This window comes from Melanerpes formicivorus, unplaced genomic scaffold (assembly GCF_026170545.1).
Source record: "Melanerpes formicivorus ecotype bairdi unplaced genomic scaffold, bMelFor1.0.p_v2 SCAF_94, whole genome shotgun sequence".
In the NCBI taxonomy this organism is placed as follows: domain Eukaryota; kingdom Metazoa; phylum Chordata; class Aves; order Piciformes; family Picidae; genus Melanerpes; species Melanerpes formicivorus.
This window is the reverse complement of record NW_027142446.1, coordinates 343,183-366,273: the sequence shown is the minus strand read 5'-3', so window position 1 is coordinate 366,273 and position 23,091 is coordinate 343,183. Positions and strand designations below refer to the sequence as shown.

The following is a 23,091-nucleotide window of genomic DNA, read 5'->3' as shown; positions in this document are numbered from 1 at the left end:
TAGTTCTCTTGGATTTACAGTCTCCCTATATAAAAGCCAAGCCAAAACCAGGTGATGGGTATTGCAAACAAATTCCCTTTCCCCACACCTTGTGGTGTAAATGGATTTACCAGCTCACGAGCAGTAACTCCTGCCCCTTTCCTCTCAATGTGCCATTTTCCCTGGTTGATAAGATTTTATGTGAACCAGTTTTAACATCTGTTTAAAAATGAAATTCAGAAGGGCTTTTCACACTGCACAATGTAAACCTTAATTAAATGACTTTAAGCCCTTTCCTCCCACAGTTTATGATATGCATAAAACCCACAGAGACATAATCTGATTAATTCATGTAGTTTCCCTGGAAATAGCATTTTCCAACCAAATTAATCCCTGCACAAAGGCAGAGCCACCTGATAGGCACTACAATGAAGGCTACTGATTGCACCTGTCAAGAGGAGGAGCTTGGAGGACAGGAGCCCACTACCTTCAGAGAGTGATGATTCACAGATGTAGCTTAGAACAAGTCCCACACGGTAGTTAACAGTACCCTCAGGCAACGCATGGAGCCAGAACTGAAATGACACATAATCCATGAAGAGCCTGATCTTGCCAGCTTTCTGGGGGTAATCTAAAGTAAGGATTAACTGTTCTTGAGCAGTTTTTCCAATCTGTTCAGCAGATCTTCTGTCAAAAGCAGCATGCATGTCACCTTCTTCCACCAGTTTTGACAGACGTGTCCACTCATTCCTACATGGCCCTCAGTATTCCAAGGAGTGGATGGAGCGAGAGATGGTATTCAAGATGGAATTTTATTTCCCCAGGTTTTCATCTTCAACAATCTGCTGGAGTAAAGGGGTTGCCTGAGTTAACAGTAGAGAGAATTGAATTCCAGGGGTAATGAACAGCAGAGCATTCTTCAAAAAGCCTGAGAAAATGCTGCAGGGTCATTTAGGATGAGACAGTTCTGTTGCTTCAAGGGTGACACAAGATTTTCACAGAGTCACAGATTGCCTTAGATTGGAAGGGACCCTCAAAGGACACCTTGTCCAATTCCCCTGCAGTAAGCAGGGACACTTCCAACTAGATCAGGCTGCCCAGGGCCACGTCAAGTCTGACCTTGAAAGTCTCCAGGGATGGAGTTAGAAAGAGAGAAAACCCTGCTGAAAACACCTCATTTTAATAATAATTAAAAAGTTTTTAATAAGTAATGCAGAAAGTCAAACTTAGTGAATGTACCACTAATAAAAGAGACTAATCCAGCGTGGAGAGGCTGGTCTGGTCGCCAAGTTTAGGCTGTGATCTTACTAGTGGGTGGGAATAAGAGAGGAGAGAATTGCAATAAGATCTGTACAGGGCTCAGACTCTGTGGGACTGTTCTTACACCTGTATCCTCTCCAACTCCTCCTCCCTCTTCACATATTCTCAATTTTTAGGAGAAAGGTTTTCAAGTGCTACCAAAACACTTGCTTTTAGAATAGAATAGAATAGAATAGAATAGAATAGAATAGAATAGAATAGAATAGAATAGAATAGAATAGAATAGAATAGAATAGAATAGAATAGAATAGACCAGACCAGGTTGGAAGAGACCTTCAAGATCATTGCATCCAACCTATCATCTAACACCACCTAATCAACTAACCCATGGCACTAAGCACCCCATCAAGTCTCCTCCTGAACACCTCCAGTGATGGTGACTCCACCACCTCCCCGGGCAGCCCATTCCAATGGGCAATCACTCTCTCTGTGTAGAACTTCTTCCTTACCTCCAGCCTAAACCTCCCCTGGCACAGCTTGAGACTGTGTCCTCTTGTTCTGGTGCTGGGTGCCTGGGAGAAGAGACCAACCCCCACCTGGCTACAACCTCCCTTCAGGTAGTTGTAGACAGCAAACCCCTCACCAACTTTGTTGCCCTTCTCTGGACACCTTCCAGCAAGTCAACATCTCTCCTAAACTGAGGGGCCCAGACCTGGACACAGGACTCAAGCTGTGGCCTAAGCAGTGCTGAGCACAGGGCACAATGACTTCCCTGCTCCTGGTGGCCACACTGTTCCTGATGCAGGCCAGGATGCCATTGGCCTTCCTGATTGCCTGGGCACACTGCTGGCTCCTGTTCAGCCTACTGTCAACCAGGACACCCAGGTCCCTCTCTGCCTGGCTGCTCTCAGCCACTCTGACCCCAGCCTGTCGCTCTACCTGGGGTTCTTGTGGCCAATGTACAGAACCTGGCACTTGGATGTGTTCAATCTCATCCGGTTGGACTCTGCCCATCTGTCCAGCCTGGCAAGGTCCCTCTGCAGAGCTCTCCTACCCTCTAACAGATCAACTCCTGCCCCCAGCTTGCTGTCATCTGCAAATTTACTGATGATGGACTCAATGCCCTCATCCAGATCATCAATAAAGATATTGAACAGGCTGGGACCCAGCACTGATCCCTGGGGCACACCACTAGTGCCTGGCTGCCAGCTGGATGTGGCACCATTCACCACCACTCTCTGGGCTCAGCCTCCAGCCAGTTCCTAACCCAGCTCAGAGTGCTGCTGTCCAAGCCATGGGCTGACAGCTTGGCCAGCAGTTTGCTGTGGGGGATGGTGTTAAAGGCCTTGCTGCAGTCTAGGCAGACTCCATCCACAGCCTACCCCACATCCACCAGGCAGTCACCTGGGCATAGAAGGAGGTCAGGTTGGTCAGGCAGGACCTGCCCCTCCTAAATCCATGCTGGCTGGGCCTGATCCCTTGGCCATCCTGTAAGTGCTGTGTGATTGCACTCAGGATGATCTGCTCCATAACCTTGCCTGGCACTGAGGTCAGGCTGACAGGTCTGGAATTCCCTGGCTCATCCAACCTGCCCTGCTTGTGGATGGGCATCACCTTGGCAGCTTCCAGTCTTCTGGGCCCTCTCCAGTGAGCCAGGACTGCTGAAAAGTGATGGAGAGCAGCCTGGCCAGCTCATCTGCCAGTTCTCTCAGCACCCTAGGATGGATCCCATCCGGTCCCACGGACTTGTGGGGATCCAAGCGGCTGAGGAGATCTGTAACTACCTCCTCCTGTGGCAATCTATGCTGGAAATCAGCAAGTTGGCACTTCTTCATAAACATTTAGGATGAGAGGGAATGGCCTCAAGTTGCACCACGGGAGGTTTAGGTTGGACATTAGAAGAAACTTCTTCCCTGAAAGCCCTGGAACAGGCTGCCCAGGGAGGTGGTTGAATCCTCATCCCTGGAGGTAGAGATGTGGTACTGAAGCACATGCTTTAGCTCCAGCCTTGGTAGAGACAGAGAATGGCTGGACTCAGTGATCTGAAAGGGCTTCTCCACTCAAAACAATTCTGTGATTCTACAGCCTCAAAAGAGCTTTCAGGTTTAATACCAGTATCTAGTGAGGCATGTCTGAATTCAGCCCCAGTATCAGCAGTTAGAATAAATGCTAAGCAAGCCTCTTTGTGCCAGGTGATTTCTATCTTTTCAGTGTGTGCTTTTCAGTTCTGGTCTAAAAGTCTGGAAGTTATTTTAAATTTATTTCTAAATTCCTTTTTATTTTTTTCTTCAGTTGTTGCAACTGAAAGAACCAAGAATCATGCATTTTAATTAGCAACACAGAGACAAATATCTTTACATAATGAAATCTCCAAGTGTCTACACTAGATAGGGACAACAGAATTTCACCAGACAGCAGATAATCTCAAGTTACTCTTCCTCTGATTTCGTATCCTGAGACACAAGCTTCTCAAACACCAACTTTCAGAAGGAGGTAGACATGCACGCTTTCGATAATTAGAGACTGCTGATGAGAGCATTTAGGTGGCAAATTAATGCATGGGTAGGCAGAGGTTTAAATCATACAACTGGCCTTAAGCATGGCCAAAAAGCTGCAGGCAAATATTATAGGAGTTTTAAACCCCCTGACTTTAAACCTAAAACTGCAAACAGCAGAACGCAGAGCGGCAGGCAAAATCGTGCACCAGCAGGGAAGAAAGGCCATGAATCACTCTCTCTTTCATCACTGATGGCTGGAAAATATCCTTGTCAGCTGTGCTCTCAGAATGGTTTGGGTTGTTTAATTATTTATTTATGGACATTTCTCCACATCAAGGCCGCAGATTTACAAGTCCACTGTCATTAACCCTATCTGTACTGCAGGAGATTTTGACTTCTGGTCTTTCAGTAAGTGGGTTGAGGTTCTCAGCTGTGTAAGAGTGCATGAGGACTTCTAAAACATTCTGTAAAAGACACTTGTCCTCATCTGTTTGATCTCCACAGTTCCATCCTGGTTTTAACACCACTACCACAGCTTTCACCATGTGGCTAGCAGTGCATAAAAGAGGCAAAGCCTACTTAATTCCTCACCAGAGAATGGGGGCTACCCCATATAATTAGTAGCCAGAACTTGTTTAACAAAATAAATGAGCTCTAAACTGTGAAGTATTCAAATCAGCTATAAACATTTATTCTGTTATTTCAGTGGTTTTCTTAGGCAGCTGCTCGTGCAGAGTGGCCCAAATTTGGGTATTAAAAGATCTTCCTGAATTCTCAAAGACCCACACCAAAATCAGCACACAAAAATCTTCAAACTATTAAGTGTTGCCCAACATTTATTTCAATGTGGTTATCTTCCACTCAGTAACCTGAGTTTGTACAACTTACTCACTAGAGTCTAAACCCTTTGTAGTTCTCCTTGCAAGTATCTTCCCCTTCATGAGATAAAATGGCACTAAGGACCAGAGGTAGTTTTATTATTCCTGGTTTTGAGCAGTAGGAAACTGAAGTGAAGAAAGTGCATGAGCGAAGGGCTGGCCCAAGGCCAGGCACTAGAAGTAAGAGTTGTTTTTTCTAGTTTGCATGCATGTTGTCATGGGCCAAGGCAGCAGAGAGACGCTCTGAAAAAAAAGAGATGTTCCATGATAGAAAAGAGCAGTCTGTACTGCAGCCACAATTTCAGTTGAAATGCCTTGTTCCTGTCACTATCACCCAGCAAGCAATAACCTTCCCATTAATGCTGAACACTTTCTGTGCCATAGTGGAGAAAAGGAAGACAGGTGAGAGCCTTTCAGAAATTCCTTTTGCTGAAATACTCTAAAGAGCACTCCCCCCCTCCCCCCCCCCCCCCCAGTATTTAGACATGGGAGTAATCTCCTAAATACCAGATTCCTCTTTTTTAGCTATTTTTCAATAGAAGAATGCTTCTTCTCTCATACCAAGACCATTACCTTAGGTTTTAAGTGCAAAACATGACTCCAGACTTTGGTTTGAAGATGAAAGTAAGATATTACAAAGGACTGCCCACTGGCTTCTGCAAGCACCACTTTGCAGCTGGAACAAAGCAGGAGTCAGGGCTGTAGATTCTTGCACGACAGCATTTGTGGTGAAGCCCAAGTACCAAACTGTGTTGTATCTCTGCTTCTGTGTAACTCTGCTCCTGTATCAGCCTTCAGAGCAGGATACTTCCAACCTCTTCAGTTTCCAAGTTATATTTTGCAAGCCTGCACACAGGTCCACCAAAGAGCCATATCCAGACTGACAATGAAAAGCATGGAAATTAGCATATATGGCCTGTAATTAGAAACTGGGATGTTTCCACAAGGCTTTTTTTGTTTTCTTCTTTTAATTCTGATCTCAGAGTATTTTTACACTGCATTAACTGGTATTTTTGTCCTGATTGAAGTCAAGCTGCAGGCAGAGCTGCTCATCTGAAATAGTTTGTAACGTCACTTTTGTCCTTCCTAACTGCTTGATGGCTTGTCCTCATCCCATTTTAACCTACAGCCATCAGCTCCTTTAATGGAAGTGTCTATAAAGATCTTCTCTAAAATATGCTTTTCCAACACACTTAATGTCTTTTAATGTCTTTCCAATTAAATCCAGATGTGAAAAGCTTAAGGAACAGTTCTCAGGACTGAAAAAGATGACATAAATCTTGCAGCTGACAGAGATCCCACTGAGCTCAGTTGGGGAAACTCACAGAGGACTTCTTGTGGGCCAGAAAAGCTGCTGGGTATAAAGACAGATGTGCATACTCCTATTAAAACTTTTAAATAAAAACTGACTCCTACAATGAAGTATCCACAATTATCAGGGACATTACTAACTCAGTCCCTCAATGTGCTGAGCACATCCTGTGTGGGATAGATTTCCCTCATCTTTTGGGAAAGTTTATCAGAGTTGGAGGGAGTCATATCTGTTCAAGAAAGAGCTCTTCACCTTCCAGGATTGCAGCTCTCCAACCATCGCAGGGGCTGGTTCTGGAAAAAAAGCTCTCTGCCTTGGTCTCACACTGCTATCAACAGGGAGATAATACACTCTGCAAAGCCAGACTCTGCAATTCTGCCCTCTCTCCTTCACCTCCTCCATAATCAGGCTAGCAGATTAAATTGTGGCTTCATTACAGAAGAGCCTCTAAATGTGCTATTAATTATAGATTCTTACCAACCTGATGGGGCATTGGGCATTCCTAGCAGCTGACTATTGCTGCTGGGCAAGTGCTGTTCGTGCAGCTATCAGTTTGGGGGTGTTTGGCTGTAATCTTTTGTACACTGTCAGGATTATTTTTTTTAGGTTTTTTCTTAATTTTTATTTTATTTTGACAGCAGCTGATCATCTTATTCTGCTCCTCCTGAACTGTGAATGTAGGCTCAGACAATCCACATCTTTCAGAAAGACAGGAAATAACAGCCATGTGCAGCTTGTATTAAAGAAAACTGCCCAATGCTGACAGCTTTAATACTTTCCTACCCTCCTGCAACTTACTTATTGCTGAAATTAGGAAATTACCCAGGCAAATCAATGACTTTTAAAGAGCTGTCTCCTTATGACACACTGGAATGGGGAAAAAGAAAAAAGGACAAATGTTCCAAGGCAAAAGAAAAGAAACATTTCTAACTGAAGGTACAGTTTGTGTTCATTAGTGACAGGAACTTCAACAGAGACGTTCTGGATAGTATTAGTTTCCTTACATTTTCCTAATGCCCACAGAAGGTTTTTAGCACAGTTTGCTGTCATGGGGCAGCACACAGAAAAGTGAAGATAGCTACCTGAATCGAAGGACAATCTTACTCAAGTAGAACAAGATGTGATCAAATGCAGGACGTGGACAACAGCACATCCCTAACACAGAGCTGTAGGCTCCTAAACACACGCACAAGAGCTCCTGAAGATAACATTCCTCTGGTTCCCAGCTTGCTTTATTTTTCACAATGGCCAGCACTTTTCAGATTATCACTCCTGCAGAGCTGAAGGCTGGATCTGACTCCCATCAAAATCAGTGCTTCATGACCATCACTCAGGAGACATGAGGAATACCCTTCCCTCGGAATGAGCCACTGTCTCCATGAGGATCTCACTCTTGGCCAGCTCAGGGAATGAGCTTAAATCTCTTGTGCTTTGCTGCCAGGGACCACCAGGCCAGCTCTGATTTATAGCTTTTTCTTTGCAGTTTTATGATACAAGAATGTTCACTTGTAATTACAACAGCATTTTGTTGGCTCCCTGCCTTCACTTGGGTATGCACAACACCATATTCTTCATTCCAGCCTTTTTATGTCAAGACCCAAAATTTGAGAAGAAAAGTACATCAGAAGTAGCATGAGGATGCTGCAGATCCTGCTGCTCCTCAAAGAAGGGACTTGCTGGGGGACACGTGTGACCAGCTGGATAGGACACTTGGGGAGGGCAGGTGGTCAAAATTATTTTTCAGAAAACCACTAAATCAAGGAATAACACTTTTTGTGAGAATGTGACCATTTTCAGAGAAGGTTTTCTAGGCTTAGGACAGACTCTCAAGTCAAAATGTCACAGGCGAGTGCCATACATAACCACCGGGACAAGGAATGTGCCTGCTGTGGCATATTTGTAGACTTGTTGGTTCTTCCATGTGAAAAACAAACCAAGAGGTCTCTAGTTCCTTTCAAAGTGAATGAAAACACTTCAGCTCCTGATGTCTTTTGTGGAATCAGTCTCTTCTCCACAGGAACAAGTGACAGGACAAGTGGGAAGAAACTTCTTCCCTGAAAGGGTTCTCAGCTGCTGGAACAGGCTGTCCAGGTAGGTGGCTGAATCTCCACTGCTGGAGGCATTTCAAAGAGGCTGAGATGCATTGCTGAGGGCCATGGTTTAGCACCAGCCTTAGTAGAGTTGGAGAAAAGAATAGAATAGAATAGAATAGAATAGAATAGAATAGAATAGAATAGAATAGAATAGAATAGAATAGAATAGACCAGACCAGGTTGGAAGAGACCTTCAAGATCATCGAGTCCAACCTATTATCTAACACCACCTAATCAACTAAACCGTGGCACCAAGAACCCCATCAAGTCTCCTCCTAAACATCTCTAATGATGGTGACTCCACCATATCCCTGGGCAGCACAGTCCAATGGGCAATCACTCTCTCTATGAAGAATTTCTTCCTAACATCCAGCCTAAACCTCCCCTGTCACAGCTTGAGACTGTGTCCTCTTGTTCTGGTGCTGGCTGCCTGGGAGAAGAGACCAACCCCCACCTGGCTACAGCCTCCCTTCAGGTAGTTGTAGAGAGCAATAAGGTCTCCCCTGAGCCTCCTCTTTTCCAGGCTAAGCAACCCCAGCTCCCTCAGCCTCTCCTCACAGGGCTGTGTTCCAAACCCCTCACCAACTTCATTGCCCTTCTCTGGACTCGTTACAGCATCGCAACCTCCTTCCTAAACTGAGGGGCCCAGAACTGGACACAGGACTCAAGGTGTGGCCTGACCAGTGCTGTGTACAGGGGGAGTTGGACTCAATGATCTCAAAGATCTTTTCCAACCACAACAACTTTGTGCTTCTCTGAAAGATCTGAGTCATTCAAAAGACTTTGCCGCTAATCTGCTGTGTGACCTTGGAGATCCACTTTTGCTCAGTATTTTTCAGCCTAAGCTCCTGCCTGCAAGACCATCAAGCAGTACGTTTCCATCACTTGTGGTGTAAATTTGATTTTGTCATTTTCAGTAGAGGCATTGCCATTTTCCTTCCTCAGAGGCAATGCCAGGTATTTTAGATGCCATTTAATAGTTAACTGTCAGTCTCCAAGTCCAAAGAATACTTCTGTGCTAGCTTAATTTAGAGAGCATGTATGTCCCATTGAAAGTAACTGTGATTAAGAAGACATTGTAAGGTTAGATTTTTTTCTGCTAAATGAGAGAAGTTTAAAGCAAATAAACTACATCTAGGAGATTAAATAAAGGGCACATTTGTTCCTGGTCACTGAATTTTTAACCTGGGCCTGTTGCTCCTGCTGTTAAACTCCTCACTAGACTGTAGTGTCCATGTGGTTGGAATTAGAACTGAACTGCAAAATAAAACCACGGTTTGGGAAGAGTAAGTGTCTGGTGAGTGCCAAACCAGGCTGATTTTTGCAAAGATGATTTCTTCCACAGATTTAAAAAGAATTTTAGACTAGGTGTAGAAATTTCAACTTACTATTTGGATCAGAAGATAATGAAAATATCTGGAAACTTTGGGAGATCCAGCTGAATCCAGTGGATGAAATGCAGGCTGTACTTTGTCTAGCCCCTTAATGCAGGAGAGGAGAGATGGAGCTTTATGCTTTCTTTCTCACCTGTGAGAATACCTTCCAAGTGCCCCAAAGTTTGTCTTTATTCTACAGCAAGAAGGAAAGCAAAACCCCTGGGTTTCTAGCAACAACAAAACAATCCATACTATTTGTGTCCCCGCTGTCCCTTTTCAAGGGTATATTCATATTTGTAACACTTTTTTTTTTTAAGTACAATATTTTAACCTGCCTTTTTTTATACAGGAGCAGTATCATGACTTCATTTCTTCTCCTTTTACCTCAAAACCCTGTGAGGATATTTGGGTATTTCCTAAAGGCGAAATAAAAACCTAACCTGCCTTCAGTGACTCATTACTGCACTGATCAAGTTAACTGGCAGCATTGATGAAAACCTTTGTAATCCATATTTTTCCCCTGCCTAGTCCAGTACTGCTATTTTACACCCAAATTTAACCATTTCTTTGGCTAGTGCATGGTAAGATGAAGGGTTTGCCTTCACTCAAAATCAGTCCCAGCTACCTTCCTGTTCATTTTGTGAAGTGGCAGCTGTACTTTTGATGATTGGACTATCTTCTATTTTTCTACTGCTCAATGCTCCCCTTTTTAATGGAACAGCCTCAGATTCAGCTTCTTCTGCCATTTTTCTGTTGATTTAAGTAGGAACTGGATATCTGCACCCAAGTTTTCTCTCCAGTCATTAACTCCTACTTCTGGTTGCTACTGCAGTGCAGGTAGACAGATGAGTAGTGATGATGTGGGCATTTTCAGGCATCCCCCTGAACGCTGTCCTACAAGCAATGATATGCCTCATGGACTTTGTAGCTTAGGAAGTGCTTCAAGAGAGACACTAAGAAGGAGGAACCAGTTCCTCAAGAACTCTGACTTCTTAAACTCAGGAACCTCTCCAACTGGCAGCTCAGCAGTGCAGACACTCCTTGACTGATTAACTGAACTCTCCAGCTATGGACCTGCTTTTCCTCCATTTACAGTTACATTCAAAAATAGAGATACCTGTCCAACAACTTCACTGAACAGCTGGCTTTTAGCCTGGAAGCTCTGCTAACAGCTATTTTATCATTTCATCCTAGCATCTATTATTAAAATCCATTAACTGCAGCTGTCAAAAAGAGCTTATTCCAAATCTTGCTAGTTACAAAATAACCTGTCAGGGTGAGATTCAATGAAGAATTCAGGGGCTTACAAATTAGGCACTACAAGAGCAAAGTTTTAAACAGCATGTCCCTGGGATAAAAATCAAAGGTCTAAAGTGAAGTACTCAGTTTCTTTATTCAGTGTGAAGAGGAGAGACAGGAAATGAGGTACTCTAAGCCCAGAGGTGGACTCCTGCTCTTCTCTGTAGCTCAAGTGCAAAGCCAGGAGTGCAAAGCCAGAATACATACAGAGGACCTGGCGGCTTGGTCAGCTGGTGTCTACAGATGCACAATCCTCTCCTCAGCTCTTCAACAGGCCTGAACAGAGCCCACTGATCTCATCAGAGAAGAGGGTGGAGGCAAGACTCCCCTTTTTGTCAACAGCATGGATGTGAGAACACTTGTCCAGAGTACAAGAGATACGGATTTTAGATTTCTTAGCTTTAGGTCAACAAGCCACATGTCCTGCCTCCCAGGTGGCAAGCTAATCTCCAGGGTCAGTGACAGGCAAGTTTCAGCTGTTGCAGAACAAATAAACCAACATTCACAGGGCTTCCAGGCAGTTTTGCTCTGCCATGACAGAGTAGAATTCATAGATTCATAGGAAGCCAGGTTGGAAGAGACCTCAAGGATCATCTAGCCCAACCTTTCAGGGTAAGGATATAGTTTAAATGAGATGGCTCAGCATCCTGTCCAGCTGGGCATTGAAACTGTCTAATGTAGGGGAATTCACCAGTTACTTAAAATCAAGCATACAATAAAAGCAGATACTAGTGTAAGTTAAGTGGCAGTAGAGACTGAAACATTCTGCTCAGTCTCCTGCAGCACTACAAATTTCATACTTTTAGCTGTCACACAAACAATACAAGTGGAGCATCAAGGAGACAGCAGCTTTGTAAGGCTGCAAACAGAAGCTGAGAAAATACACCCATAACCATGCACATTACACAGTAATACTCTTCAAGCACAAATAAGACCTAATTGAAACCATGCCTGTGATAACTGCCATGCTATCAAGTTACAATAAAGAGGAGATCAGATTTATTCTTTCCTTCTCAATGAAATCAGTATAAACAAATCATAGAATGCTTGGACGCCAAACTTCTGAAATAAAGGCACCTAGAAAATCTCTTAAAGCCACCCACAGATACTCCATACTGCTCTGTGATTATACAACTGGAGAAGATCATCCAAACTGCAGGGTAAAACAATGCTACCCTGCAAATGACAGTGCTACAGTGGTTCTGACAAGAAATAAAGCAAGTCCCAGCAACAGCCATTAGTAATGAACCCTTTCATCTTTATCTACCCATTTTCCTTGTAAATGAGGAATGCTCTGCTTAAAACTTAGAGAAACAAGACAACTTAATCTCCGTACTGAGCTCTCTTGTGTGTCATTACTAAACTGCAACAAACATCCAGCTAAAAAAAATGTGACTGGGACCAACAGTAAGCTTCTTAATGCATCCCAGTGCCTATTGCACTTCAACCTGCTCCTCTGTGAAACCCCTCTTGCCCTTGTTGTTTGTTATGTGGAACATCTTTTTATACACATATTCCAGCAGCTCTCTTTCTCCATTGGACTACACACACCAGGAAAAAAAAGAAGAACTGCTGCAATCTTTCCTGTTCCCTCAGGAAAATATAGTGGGTTTCTAGACCATATTTCTACCCCAGAGATGTAGTTTGTTTCTTCCTGTAGCTTTTTATTTTTTTCTTTGCCTGACAGCCAGAAGGAAATATTCCTAGATCTAGGAAAACATGTACCTGCCTAGAAGAGATGTGAAGAGTATGGCCAGCTCTCTCTTCATAGGTATTGCCTTGGAAATGTAAATCTGTGGATACTTCCTAGGTGAAGCTTCAGGAAATGCAAGACACAACACCAAGGACGCTAAAGCAGTGGACTAACCCAGCTGCACTGAAGGTGGAATGCACGATCCATCTATTCTTGGCCTGTTTCTACTCATTTGAGATGCTGCAAGGCTGAAAAATGCTTTACTCAAGTAAGACATTAATGGTATGCTACAAGCAGGCTCCCTTCCACAACTGCTGCAAAAAGCAGTGGCATTTCTTTCTGGCTGTGCCACAGGTGAATATGATCACTCAGACATGTCTGTGGTAAAGCAACTCAACTCATTAACATCAACAACCCCTGCAAATTGGCCAATAATTTATATTTCCCTAACAATTTCATTCTTGTCTTTAAGCCATGACAGACTGAATTGAAACTTAATATCAACAATGGGTATAAATCACACAAAAGACCACAAAAGCAGTAGTAGTGAACTGACAAAGCTCCTCAGGCTCCTCCAGTAAGGGTGCAACAATTGACAATAGAGTGGATGAATATCAATCATTCAAACAAAGTAAAAAACCTCCCTGTATAAATAAATGAAGACAATCATTGATGAAAACTCAATCATCTTGGAGAAAAAAAAATCCCAACATTATTACAGTTAACAGCCTGTGAAATACTTTATTAAGACGACTGCACTAAAATGAAGACATTTTCGTTATTAGGAAAGTATCTTTGGCAGTATTCACACAAGGTTTGTTCCTTCACACAGATGGCCAGGCAGGAGTTTTCAGTCAATCGTCAGAATTGGATGCTGATAGTTTTTGTACTGCAGTTACAGGCTCACCATGTTTGAATACACAACATGTTTGCTTTGTTAATGATTTCTAGACAAGAACAAACCTCCCCCTTCTTGTAGGAGCTGCAGTGGCCCAGATGTCACAAAAGCAGAATGTCTTTTCTGGGCAGGGGAGGAGCAAGGGCTTCCCTTGGCACTGGCACGTGGATGTCCCAGGCAGTGCCTGCCAGCCTTTCACAAGCTCATAGTGCCTGGTGGGGTTTGACTGCAGGAGAGGGCAGGAGCATGTGCAGAATCGGTTTAATGAAGAAAACATGGGCTTACTTTTTGTTGTTGTCGTTGGTTTTGTTGGTGTGGCTGCTGTGCAGATGGCAAGAGATTTTCAGATGTGGTTTGCTGAGCCTTAGCCTCCTTGTTGCAGCACAGTGCAACTGCCCAGCTCTGATTTGGCAAGAGGATCAAGCTCTGGCCTTGGTGAATTGAGTCCGTAAAGAATATGAAGTGCACATGCTGAATAACAACTCACCAGGTAGGTGGAGTTGATTGTTTCTGATGAACATCAAAGTCTGGCAGGCAGGGGAGGTGCCTATGCTCTTTAGCTTGTGGGAAGATGTTGTCTCTGCAGAAGTCCTAATACATTGGTAGACTAAAAAAAGCAAGCAACACAAGCCTTGGTTTCTCCTGGAAAGCAACAAAGCTTCTTGCTTGTAAAGTGCTGTGGAAAGTCCTGTCTGGCAGTGTTAGAAGCTCCAGCCCTCCATTCCCTGGAGAAGAGGCAGCAGAGAGTTCCTAGCCTCCTCACAAGATTTTTACTCTCACTATCCCACATTCATGTCTTTCACCAGTTCCCCTCGGCAGTGAAAAATTAGTCTGTCTGCAGGGTGGCTTAGCTGGCAGGGTGGGTGCTATGCCTGGGCACCCAAGCACAAGGTATAATGGAAGTGGAAGAAATAGAGTTTTGCCTCTAACAACATCCTGTAACATGAAAAGGTTAAGCAGAGGGTGAAGTGAGGTGAAACAGAAACTGATGTATGCTCCTCATCATGCAAATGAAGAATGCAGTTTTCTCTGGTAGCCCTGCTACTAGGCAGGGCTAACTGGACAGCTGTGCTCTCATAAGGGCCAGTTTGGATCCCTGTACACTCCTCAGTCCTGCACATTGTTTAATTACTTTGCATTTAAATGTAGGAAATTCCATACACCTGCACTGCACAGTGTTAATCCCTGTACCTACTGCATCGGCCAACGCAGAAACCAGCTCATCTGGTGGCACTGTTAAACGTGGTCACTCCTAAGTGGGCTGAAAGCAGGACCACCTCTCAAGGCCACTGCTGCAGAAACAAGCGCAGCTTTTCATGGAGGTGGGCAGGACCAGGGCAATTTGCGGCACACTTGAAACGTAAGCTGGTTTTGAAACAAAGGAACAAAGTTCCTTTGTTCAGTTCTAACACATTTCTTGACTTGTATTCCCCACTTCTCCCTCTCCCACTCCCAAGGAAGGTTCCATTAATCATCCCTTTAATGGAAACACTTGTGTCTGATTGCTGAGCAGTGGACACAGGCACAGTCTTGGGCATGCACTGAACAAGAGCCCAAGGGAAGCCAAGCTGAAAAGTTTGGGAAAGCAAGGATGCCTTTTTAAAATAAACTTTGGAGAGGTCAGCAGGACAGCAAGGGGTCAGCACCAGGCAGCCAGTGGGTGGATGGCACAGGAGAAAGACAACAACACTTGTCATTAATTATATCTGTTGGAATGCTACACATTTCCCCCCCAAGTGGTAGTACTGCAGACATCCAAGCACAATCTCTCCCACGTCCTACTCGACCCCAGGCAAGGCACATGCCAAGAAGCTCTCATACACTAGAAGCCAAGAGGCAGCTAACACAAGTGGAGGGTAAAGAATTTAAATTGTCCCTCCACTTGGAATTTTTTTTTCTCTAGTTTAAAGCCATCCTCTCCTAACTGTATATATTCTCTTGGAGCTAAGTATGGCTAGATTTCTGTGCCTAGCCTCCAGCTAACAAAACTCTGACTTACTTTGGAGAGGAACAACTGCTGGGAACTGGACTGCTCAGAACAAGAACACAGCCCCTAAAACTCACCCTGCAGGGTCCTGAATTCCAGGTACCCCTTACCTGGGTCCAGACAGGTCTGATCTGCAAAGGTGTTTTCTCTTAGAAACATATTTTGCAAGATGTCTGCCGGCGCTGGAGTGCATCACTACAGGTGACACTCTTGCACAGCTGGGAACTATCCCCATTTATAAAGCTGATTGCTTCACAACCAGCAGAAACTGTAATAAAACCTCCAATAGATCGTTGACTGGAGAAGAAATGGCAGGCTAGCAATTCATGGATGGATCCATTCTCCCTTAACCCTGAAGTCATCAAGCACACACTCAAAGATGAAGGCCGAGGCTTGCCGAGGTCACAGTCTACCACAAGCAGAAGAAGACAGGTAACTCTTGAAGGTGATTATCCTACCCTGAATAGTTAGGTGGGATGAGTCAATCTCTGGAAATGCTTCTCTCTGTACATTCCATCTGGGGAAACCCATAAAACTAGCCCAGCTCGGATGTGCAGGTGTCTGAAAGGTAATCAAGATGTTTTAATGACTTTATAGTTTACAAGGAAGCTTTGTGTATTGAAACTGCAGCGTAGTAGTTATAAATCCTATTACCTACAAATCATAGCAGTTACAAATCATGGAAGGATATTACCTGTCCATGTTGTGGACATTTCTATTCATTCCTGCAGTGGCCTGAGACATCTTTAAAACAGCTTGTGAGGTTCTTCAGTGTATATGGAAAGAAAAGGCAGCATCAGGGGATTCTGCAGAATGCTGGATGAGAGTGGAGCATCCTCTCTACAATGCAGAGCCCTGTTTTGCAATAATGGAACTAGGCAAACTCAACCAAGGTCTGGATATGCTAAGCTTTGCTAATGGGTTCTGGTCACTAAGTGGAAAAGAAGAGAAAAGCCTGCACTGGGGCCACTGGTAAATACTGCACTGCTCTGTGGCTTAAGGAGAGATTCCCCTATGATGCAGGGGACACTTTAAGATTGCAGGAGAAAACAATATATCTTTTTGTAGGGAACAAGGAGAACAAAGAGAGAACTCCTCCAGTGGATTAAAACAAAACAAAACAAACAACAACAACAAAAAAAGCACAGACTGTGGCTGTGTTTTCCCACATCCAACAGGGAATATTCAAACTGAATGTTGCTGCCTGCCTGTTCAAGATCTAAGATGGGCTTTGAACCCACAGCTTCAGAGCCTGAGTTAAGACATGAAATAGTTTTGAGAGCTTTTATTTAACTTTTTCTCTGCAGATTTCAAGCTTTCATGGAGTCTGAAAACATGGGCAAAAATAGTCTCATTTGACAAGCAGAAAAATATTGTGGAAGGAAACACACACTGTGGTAAGGAACAGTACCCACAGGAAAGTACTCACCATCTTTTTACTGAAAAAAAAGGGAAACCTACCCAATGCTGAAAGAGTACTAGCAATGTAAAAGTAACTTGTTAGATGGAGAAAGAACTCTGGAGATAACCAGAATTGGCACTGAATGAAAGTGATAAGAACAGAGGCTGAGGTACACTTAAGAATTTTAAAAGCAACTTTTCCTGCCTTCCCCACAAAAAACAATGGCAGACCAGCCACAGCAGGAGCCTAGTTGTGTTGATTTGAAAACCTGCTGCTCTGAGTTGTGCTTGTATGAACCAGAGACCAAATTCCTGGCTTCCTTTCCTATTTTGAGCACATCATCATAGATAGAAACTGCTTCTACAGGAGGCAGACAGACCTAAACCAGTGCAAACACAGTGAATTCACCACTCCAAACCCCAAGGAGAAGTGAAAAAGTGACCTGGTTGAATCACCAGTTTCAAAAATAAGCACCCTCAGGTATCACAGAATCACAGAATGGTAGGGCCTGGAAGGGACATTGCAGATCATTGACTCCAACTCCCCTGCCAAGGCAGGTTCACCTACAGAAGATTACATAGGAACATGTCCAGGAGGGTTTTAAATGTCTTTAGAGATGGAGACTCCACAACCTCTCTGGGCAGCCTATTTCAGTGCTCTGTCACTTTTAAATTAAAGAAGTTCCTCCTCATGTTTAGATGGAACTTCTAATGCTCAAGTTTGTGCCTACTACCCCTTGTCCTGTCACTGGGCACCACCAAAAGAAGACTGATCCCATCCTTCAGCATGCCATGGGAGCAGAATTACTTTCTATGCTTTCATCAAACACCTGATTATGAAAATGGGTTGGCACCAGAACTGATGAACTTCCTTCAGTTTAGCTGCTCTCCCTCTTTGAATATGTGCATTGATTTGCCTGGTCTGTGCTATTTGGACCAGTGATGAAAGTTACAGGTCAGTGAGACTTTTCTGTTCCATAGCTCTAAACCACATAGGTTCACCAATCATCAACCTAGAAGAGAATCTGAGTTGGTCTAGTCTGTCCTCCCATATGCCCTGCTGCCATAGTGCTGTCCGTGTATGCTGACCAGAGAAATTCCCTCCTGACCTACAGAATGCCAGAGACATTAAGCAGCTTCTTTCCACAGACAAGCATTTTTCTGCTCAGAACTGCTTTGTCATCTGAATTTGTGTACCTTCAGAATTTTGCTGTTGGTTCTTATTACATCCTTCTCAGCTAGATTAGAGTGTCTTAGGAACTAGTGGTTTTTAGTTTGTAAGTACTTTGACAGAGTCAGCTCAGCTCCCAGTTTTTTCCTTTAGATGTTACACCAAAGGAGCTTTCAAGTGTCTCACCAGAAGGCATTTCCTCCCACTTCCTCTAGCAAATACTTTTTTTTGTGGCTATTTTCTGAACTTACTTCAGTGTTTCCATATCCCTTTAAAAATGCTGACATCAGGACTGGATGAATTCTTCCAGCATCAGCTTGACCGATGCCATACATGAGGATGTACCTTGTAACTCATACTTACTATTACCCGTGGCATTCATGGCCAAGTACTGTAATGGGAACACTTACTCAGTTGCCCATCTTACATAACCCATGAACAGTTAGCTACTTTTAGGCTAAACTTTTCCATTCTGTCAGTGTGGCTTTGACCCCTCGTTCCTTGATGAATAATTGTGTAGTTGGCTGTGTCAGGACCGACTTTGTGGAACCAGCTAGGCTCACCCCATTGTATTCTACAACTTACAAGTCTATCATGTACTGGAAGAAATTTCTCAGGATAACTGAGGAAATGGTGTACAGAGAACAAAAATAAAAGGTAAGGTCACATTTTGCTGCCCTTCTCTCCAGTTCTGTGTAAAGTAATGGTAGGATTGAAAATTATCTGTATGTGCCAAGACAACGCTGCAGGCTACCTGATTTCTGTCAGATTAGATACGTGGACCCTGCTTTTTGAGCCAAGATCCATGCCCTCCTCACACCTCTTTGCCAGATTAAGGAATACCTATGAGAACAGTGTCTTGGGCTGTGTGTAATTAGTCTGCTGCATTCTCAAAACAGTTAACAAATGGGAAAAGAAAAACAAAGGGATAACTAGTCTGTGCCTTCGTTATGATGTGAGAATAAAGTTGAGTATTGCCATCAGTGTAACTATCAAACCTGAAGCATATTCTACTGAGCTAAGATGTCTGAAAGTGCCCAATGAGATCTTGCCTCTTGTGTTGGGTTGACTCTGGCTGGCAGCTAAGCCTCCACACAGTTGCTCATTCATTCCCAACCAGTGGGATGGGGGAGCAAATTGGAAAAATAAAAGTTTGGGTTGTTAAAGACAGCTTAATAAGTAAAGAAAAAGGAGATAAATCAAGTGATGCACCTCCCACCAGCAGACTGATGCTGAGCTGCTCTCTGATTGCTATCTTGGAAAACCCTTTCCTGGTTTCTTTGCTGAACAGATGCTATATAGCATGGAATATCTCCCTGGCCAGTTACAGTCAGTTGCCCCAGCTGTGTTGCCTCCCAGCATCTTGCACAACGCAGCCTACTTCCGTTGGTACTGAGAAAGAAACAGAGAAGGCCTTGACCCTGCACGAGCACTGTTCAGCAACAGATACAATAGTGGTGCATTATCAGCACTGAATCATATGGGCTCCTATGAAGAAAATTAACTTCGCCCCAGCCAGACCCAGGATACTGCTAGGCAGCAATGAAGAAGTAAAAGGTACTGAATTCAGCTTATGAAAGCAAGTGCCCAAACTGCCAGCACCTCTGCTCCAGCCCATGTGGGTGTTCACCAGACTCAGCTAGAGAACAAAACCAGCTGTACATCCTGACTTAAGCATCCTGTGACAATCAAGAGAGCTATGAATGCTCATCTCCTCTAAACCACACTACATTTCTTTCAAGAAAATAAAAGATATCTGTACAAGAAGTGACTCCACACGAGACAAATCCTTAAAACATGAGTTGTGCCTCACTGAATTTCTGTTGCTCTTTTTAAAAACAGGGGTCTAGATGAAACTGATTTGTCTTTCTTGCCTTGTCTCAAACCTCATGCTCTGCTTGCTTCAGGATTTGAAATATCAGTGATTTCCAAGGATCAATGCTACGAAGAGTTAGCTGCACAGACCACCCTAACAAAGGCTGCTCAAAACACTCAAACTGTGTGAAATTAATGAGGTTGGCCTTACTTAGGTGTGAAAACAATGACTATTCCTTGATCTGTCCTAGTTTAGAGGCCTAAATAGAATCTCATTCCTTTATCAGCTTACCAGCTCATTTCCATTTCAAAATTCACGTACTGCTAACTGTATAGTAGCAGCCTGCACTGTTTCAATGACACAACATTAAATACCCTGCACTCAGTTTCCATGTAGTATAGAAAGAAAAGTAGGGCAGATGCATCCAGAAATTGAATTAAGTTATCAGAAAACACTGATTTCAGCACTGAAAAACGTTGTGGCTTTGATGAAAAATGTGTGAAATAAAGTTAAAACAAAAATAGGATAAGATATCTTCTATTAATTTGAAATAGAGTATTAGAAATACAAGACAAAATGAAGCTGTGAAAATTCAGATTTCTGCATCATCCTCACTCAACTGTGATGTTATTACTGGCCAAAACCACTTGGTTTTGTTCCCATAGCTTAGCTAAAAGTTTATTTATTGATACATGATCCCAGAAAAATCACTCTCTGAGTTGGGATGGAAAAACAGTTTAGACATCCAGCCCTGCCGCTGGAAAGGTTTTCTGAAGGCTCCAGTGCTTTGGTAAGACTTCTGTGTCTGGGCTCATAATCTGGGAAGGCCAAAGCCATGAATCCCCCAAAGTTATTATTTTATATAAAGTGATCTGTTCTCAGGCTGCTACTCCAACCAGGGAGGCCTGGCAAGAGAGCTGAGGGTTATACCTGCCTATAGTACCAGAGGCTCTTCCCACTAAGCTCCTGAAAGCTAAAGCACTGTGGATTTTCTAGTTCATAAACATCCCATTTAAGAAGAATGAAGGATCAGGTAATCCATGAATTTAAGTGGTACTGGGGTCCCATTATGAGCAGAAGCCTTTGGACCTTGCTAAGTTTTACATTCCATCGCCTAAAGCATTTCCCTGAATTATTTCTTGCCCAGTTCAGCGAGCTGAACAATGGGATTTGAAGAGTGGAGGAGGAAGATTTGGATACACTGGAATGATTTGAAACGTGAATATCAGAGTGGAGCATGGCTGTGGCCCACAGAATGGCAGAGCTGTTCAGGGCCATACCCAGTATATGTCACTCACCTCGGTGACTGCTCCCAGGGTCTGTCCTGCAGCAGTTCAGTTTGCATCTGCTGAACACCACAGGAGCAAGATCCCCCTCCAGGGTCCTTGCTGCAATGCCTCCCTTGCCCCGTGCACTTGGATTATGTTCAGGGAAACTCAGGGTGGAGGCAAGGCAGGAGGGAGGGCTGCTGGTCTCCTGCTTCTTATCCCAGTCTAAGGCTGGGATACAGCCAGAGTGTATATCAGTCTCAGGAGCTCAAAAGCTCTTCGAAAGAGTGAGCTCAAATATTTTTGCCTGTAGTTATAGCAAATGGATCAGAAAGTTGGAGAAAGCAAGAGCTAGGACATCTTATCAATCTACCCATACAGACTAAATTTTCTAGACCTGCCAGGAACAGGATATCCTAAATCCAAGGTTGGATTAAAAAAAAAACCCAACACATCACATCACACTGGGAATACACAGGCAAAGGAGTTCTGTCTTATGACAAGTCACATTCAAGTGTCATTATTCCTTAATAACAGTGTCCATCCTCAATGAGAAATTTTCTATTCCTTTTCAAATTTGCAGGAAGTACAGAAGATGGTTTTGAGAAGCATCTTCTTTCATTCAATATTAAATCTGGTTTCCTTCCTTTTTTTTGCTCCACCGAGGAAAGAAGCACTACTTCTTTACATTCACTTGAGAAATTTTCTTTCTCACTAGTTCTTATGAAGAGGGAAGTGGAGATGCCAACATTTGATGCTGATTCAGAGACACCCACCACATGTTGTAAAAGCTGCTGCCTAAAAGGGATTATGTGTTCCCTGAACTATTACATGCTTAAGGAGATATGAATAAACTTCCAAATTCCAAAATTATTAAAAAACATATAAATGCTTCCATGGAATAGTACAGGGGGGGAAAGAGAATTAAAAAAGAAAGTTGAAGAAATGGAACCAACTCACACCAGATTTTGCCAACACACTTTATATGAATAAGACATCAGATGACCTGGAGTTACTTATAAAACTAGTCTACAAGTAAGAACTGTCAGTACCAGGAAAGAATGGGGGTTGTCTGCTTATTTTTTAGCTTCAGAGTGTTTACAAACCTGTAGCACAGAATAGTTAAAAAAGACTGTTGTGCCTATTAGGTTCCACAACAGAGAATCAGAAGACTAGATTGCTCTGCTCTCACGTAGGGCAGTGTTGAGGCTGATTAAGCCATGCTGGAGACTATATGAGCCACGTGCAGGCTTCTTTGACCTCATCCTCTAGATCCTAGTTCAGACAGCGAAAAACACTTGAGAAGACACCAGCTTTCCAGAGCCTTCTTAGTCAGCTATGGTCTGTTACATAGACATGGTGGTCACTGTTGGCTGAGGCTAGTGTCACTGTCACTACTTCCAATCGTTTCTCTGAAATACACACCACACCGTTTTAACGAGCGGAAAGTATTACCTCCTTGCTTTGAAAGGATCAGGCAGAAAGAAAAGTTAGACCCTTACCTTGACTAGTCTTTGGCATTGACCAGTGGATTCATTATGGTTTTTAATCATCAAAGAACCACAGTGACTGAAAATCTGAATGTAACAATCCAGGAATTACTGAACCAAACCATTTCCTAATATATTGCAGTTCAGATTCAGTATAACCCTAACCTTTATTGCATTCTTCTCTGTAGAAGAAAATCTGCCTTAGGCATACTATTTTTGACAGGCTAGAGTATATCCTCCATAAACCTGAATTCATATGGTAAACTCTTATTCTTAAATCCAATTTTATCCTTATTTTTGGGGAAAAAATAAAGATAAGGATCAGTTCCTTCACTTGCCCTTAGCTGCTTCAGAAACAGGAATGCAAACTGACAAAGCTTCTTTATTTCCACTTATTATTCTAATTACTTATCCACAGTTTGGATCATGATTGCTTCTATTTATACTGGGAGCCTACACATTGCACTATTTCTGCATGACTGCTTGTCAAACAGACACCTCAAACAATGATAAACATCCCCCCTCCATAATTAGAAATTCAGAGTTTTGCAGGGGGAAAAAGTGAAACATTTTTTTCAGATAGAAGGTAACTGAGATACAGATTGGAGCTGTATGCCTCAAACTTATTAATAGAGACAGCTAGAAATGAAACAAAGTCCTAAATTAAAGATC

At 43.2% G+C, this 23,091-nt stretch overlaps 1 protein-coding gene across 3 annotated transcripts in view; it reads right to left on the bottom strand.

The window, feature by feature from the left end:
* Window positions 1-23,091, bottom strand: part of STAU2 (staufen double-stranded RNA binding protein 2) — a 195,548-nt gene that overhangs the window by 9,596 nt on the left and 162,861 nt on the right. The window contains exon 14 of one of the 3 annotated variants that reach the window (XM_068165894.1): window positions 15,665-15,834. The exons of the other annotated variants lie outside the window; for them this stretch is intronic. Within the exon in view, the coding sequence (XP_068021995.1) occupies window positions 15,676-15,834 (159 nt within the window). The 3' untranslated portion in view covers window positions 15,665-15,675. Of the gene's footprint in view, window positions 1-15,664; window positions 15,835-23,091 lie in introns of those variants that run through there. 3 annotated transcript variants of the gene reach the window in all.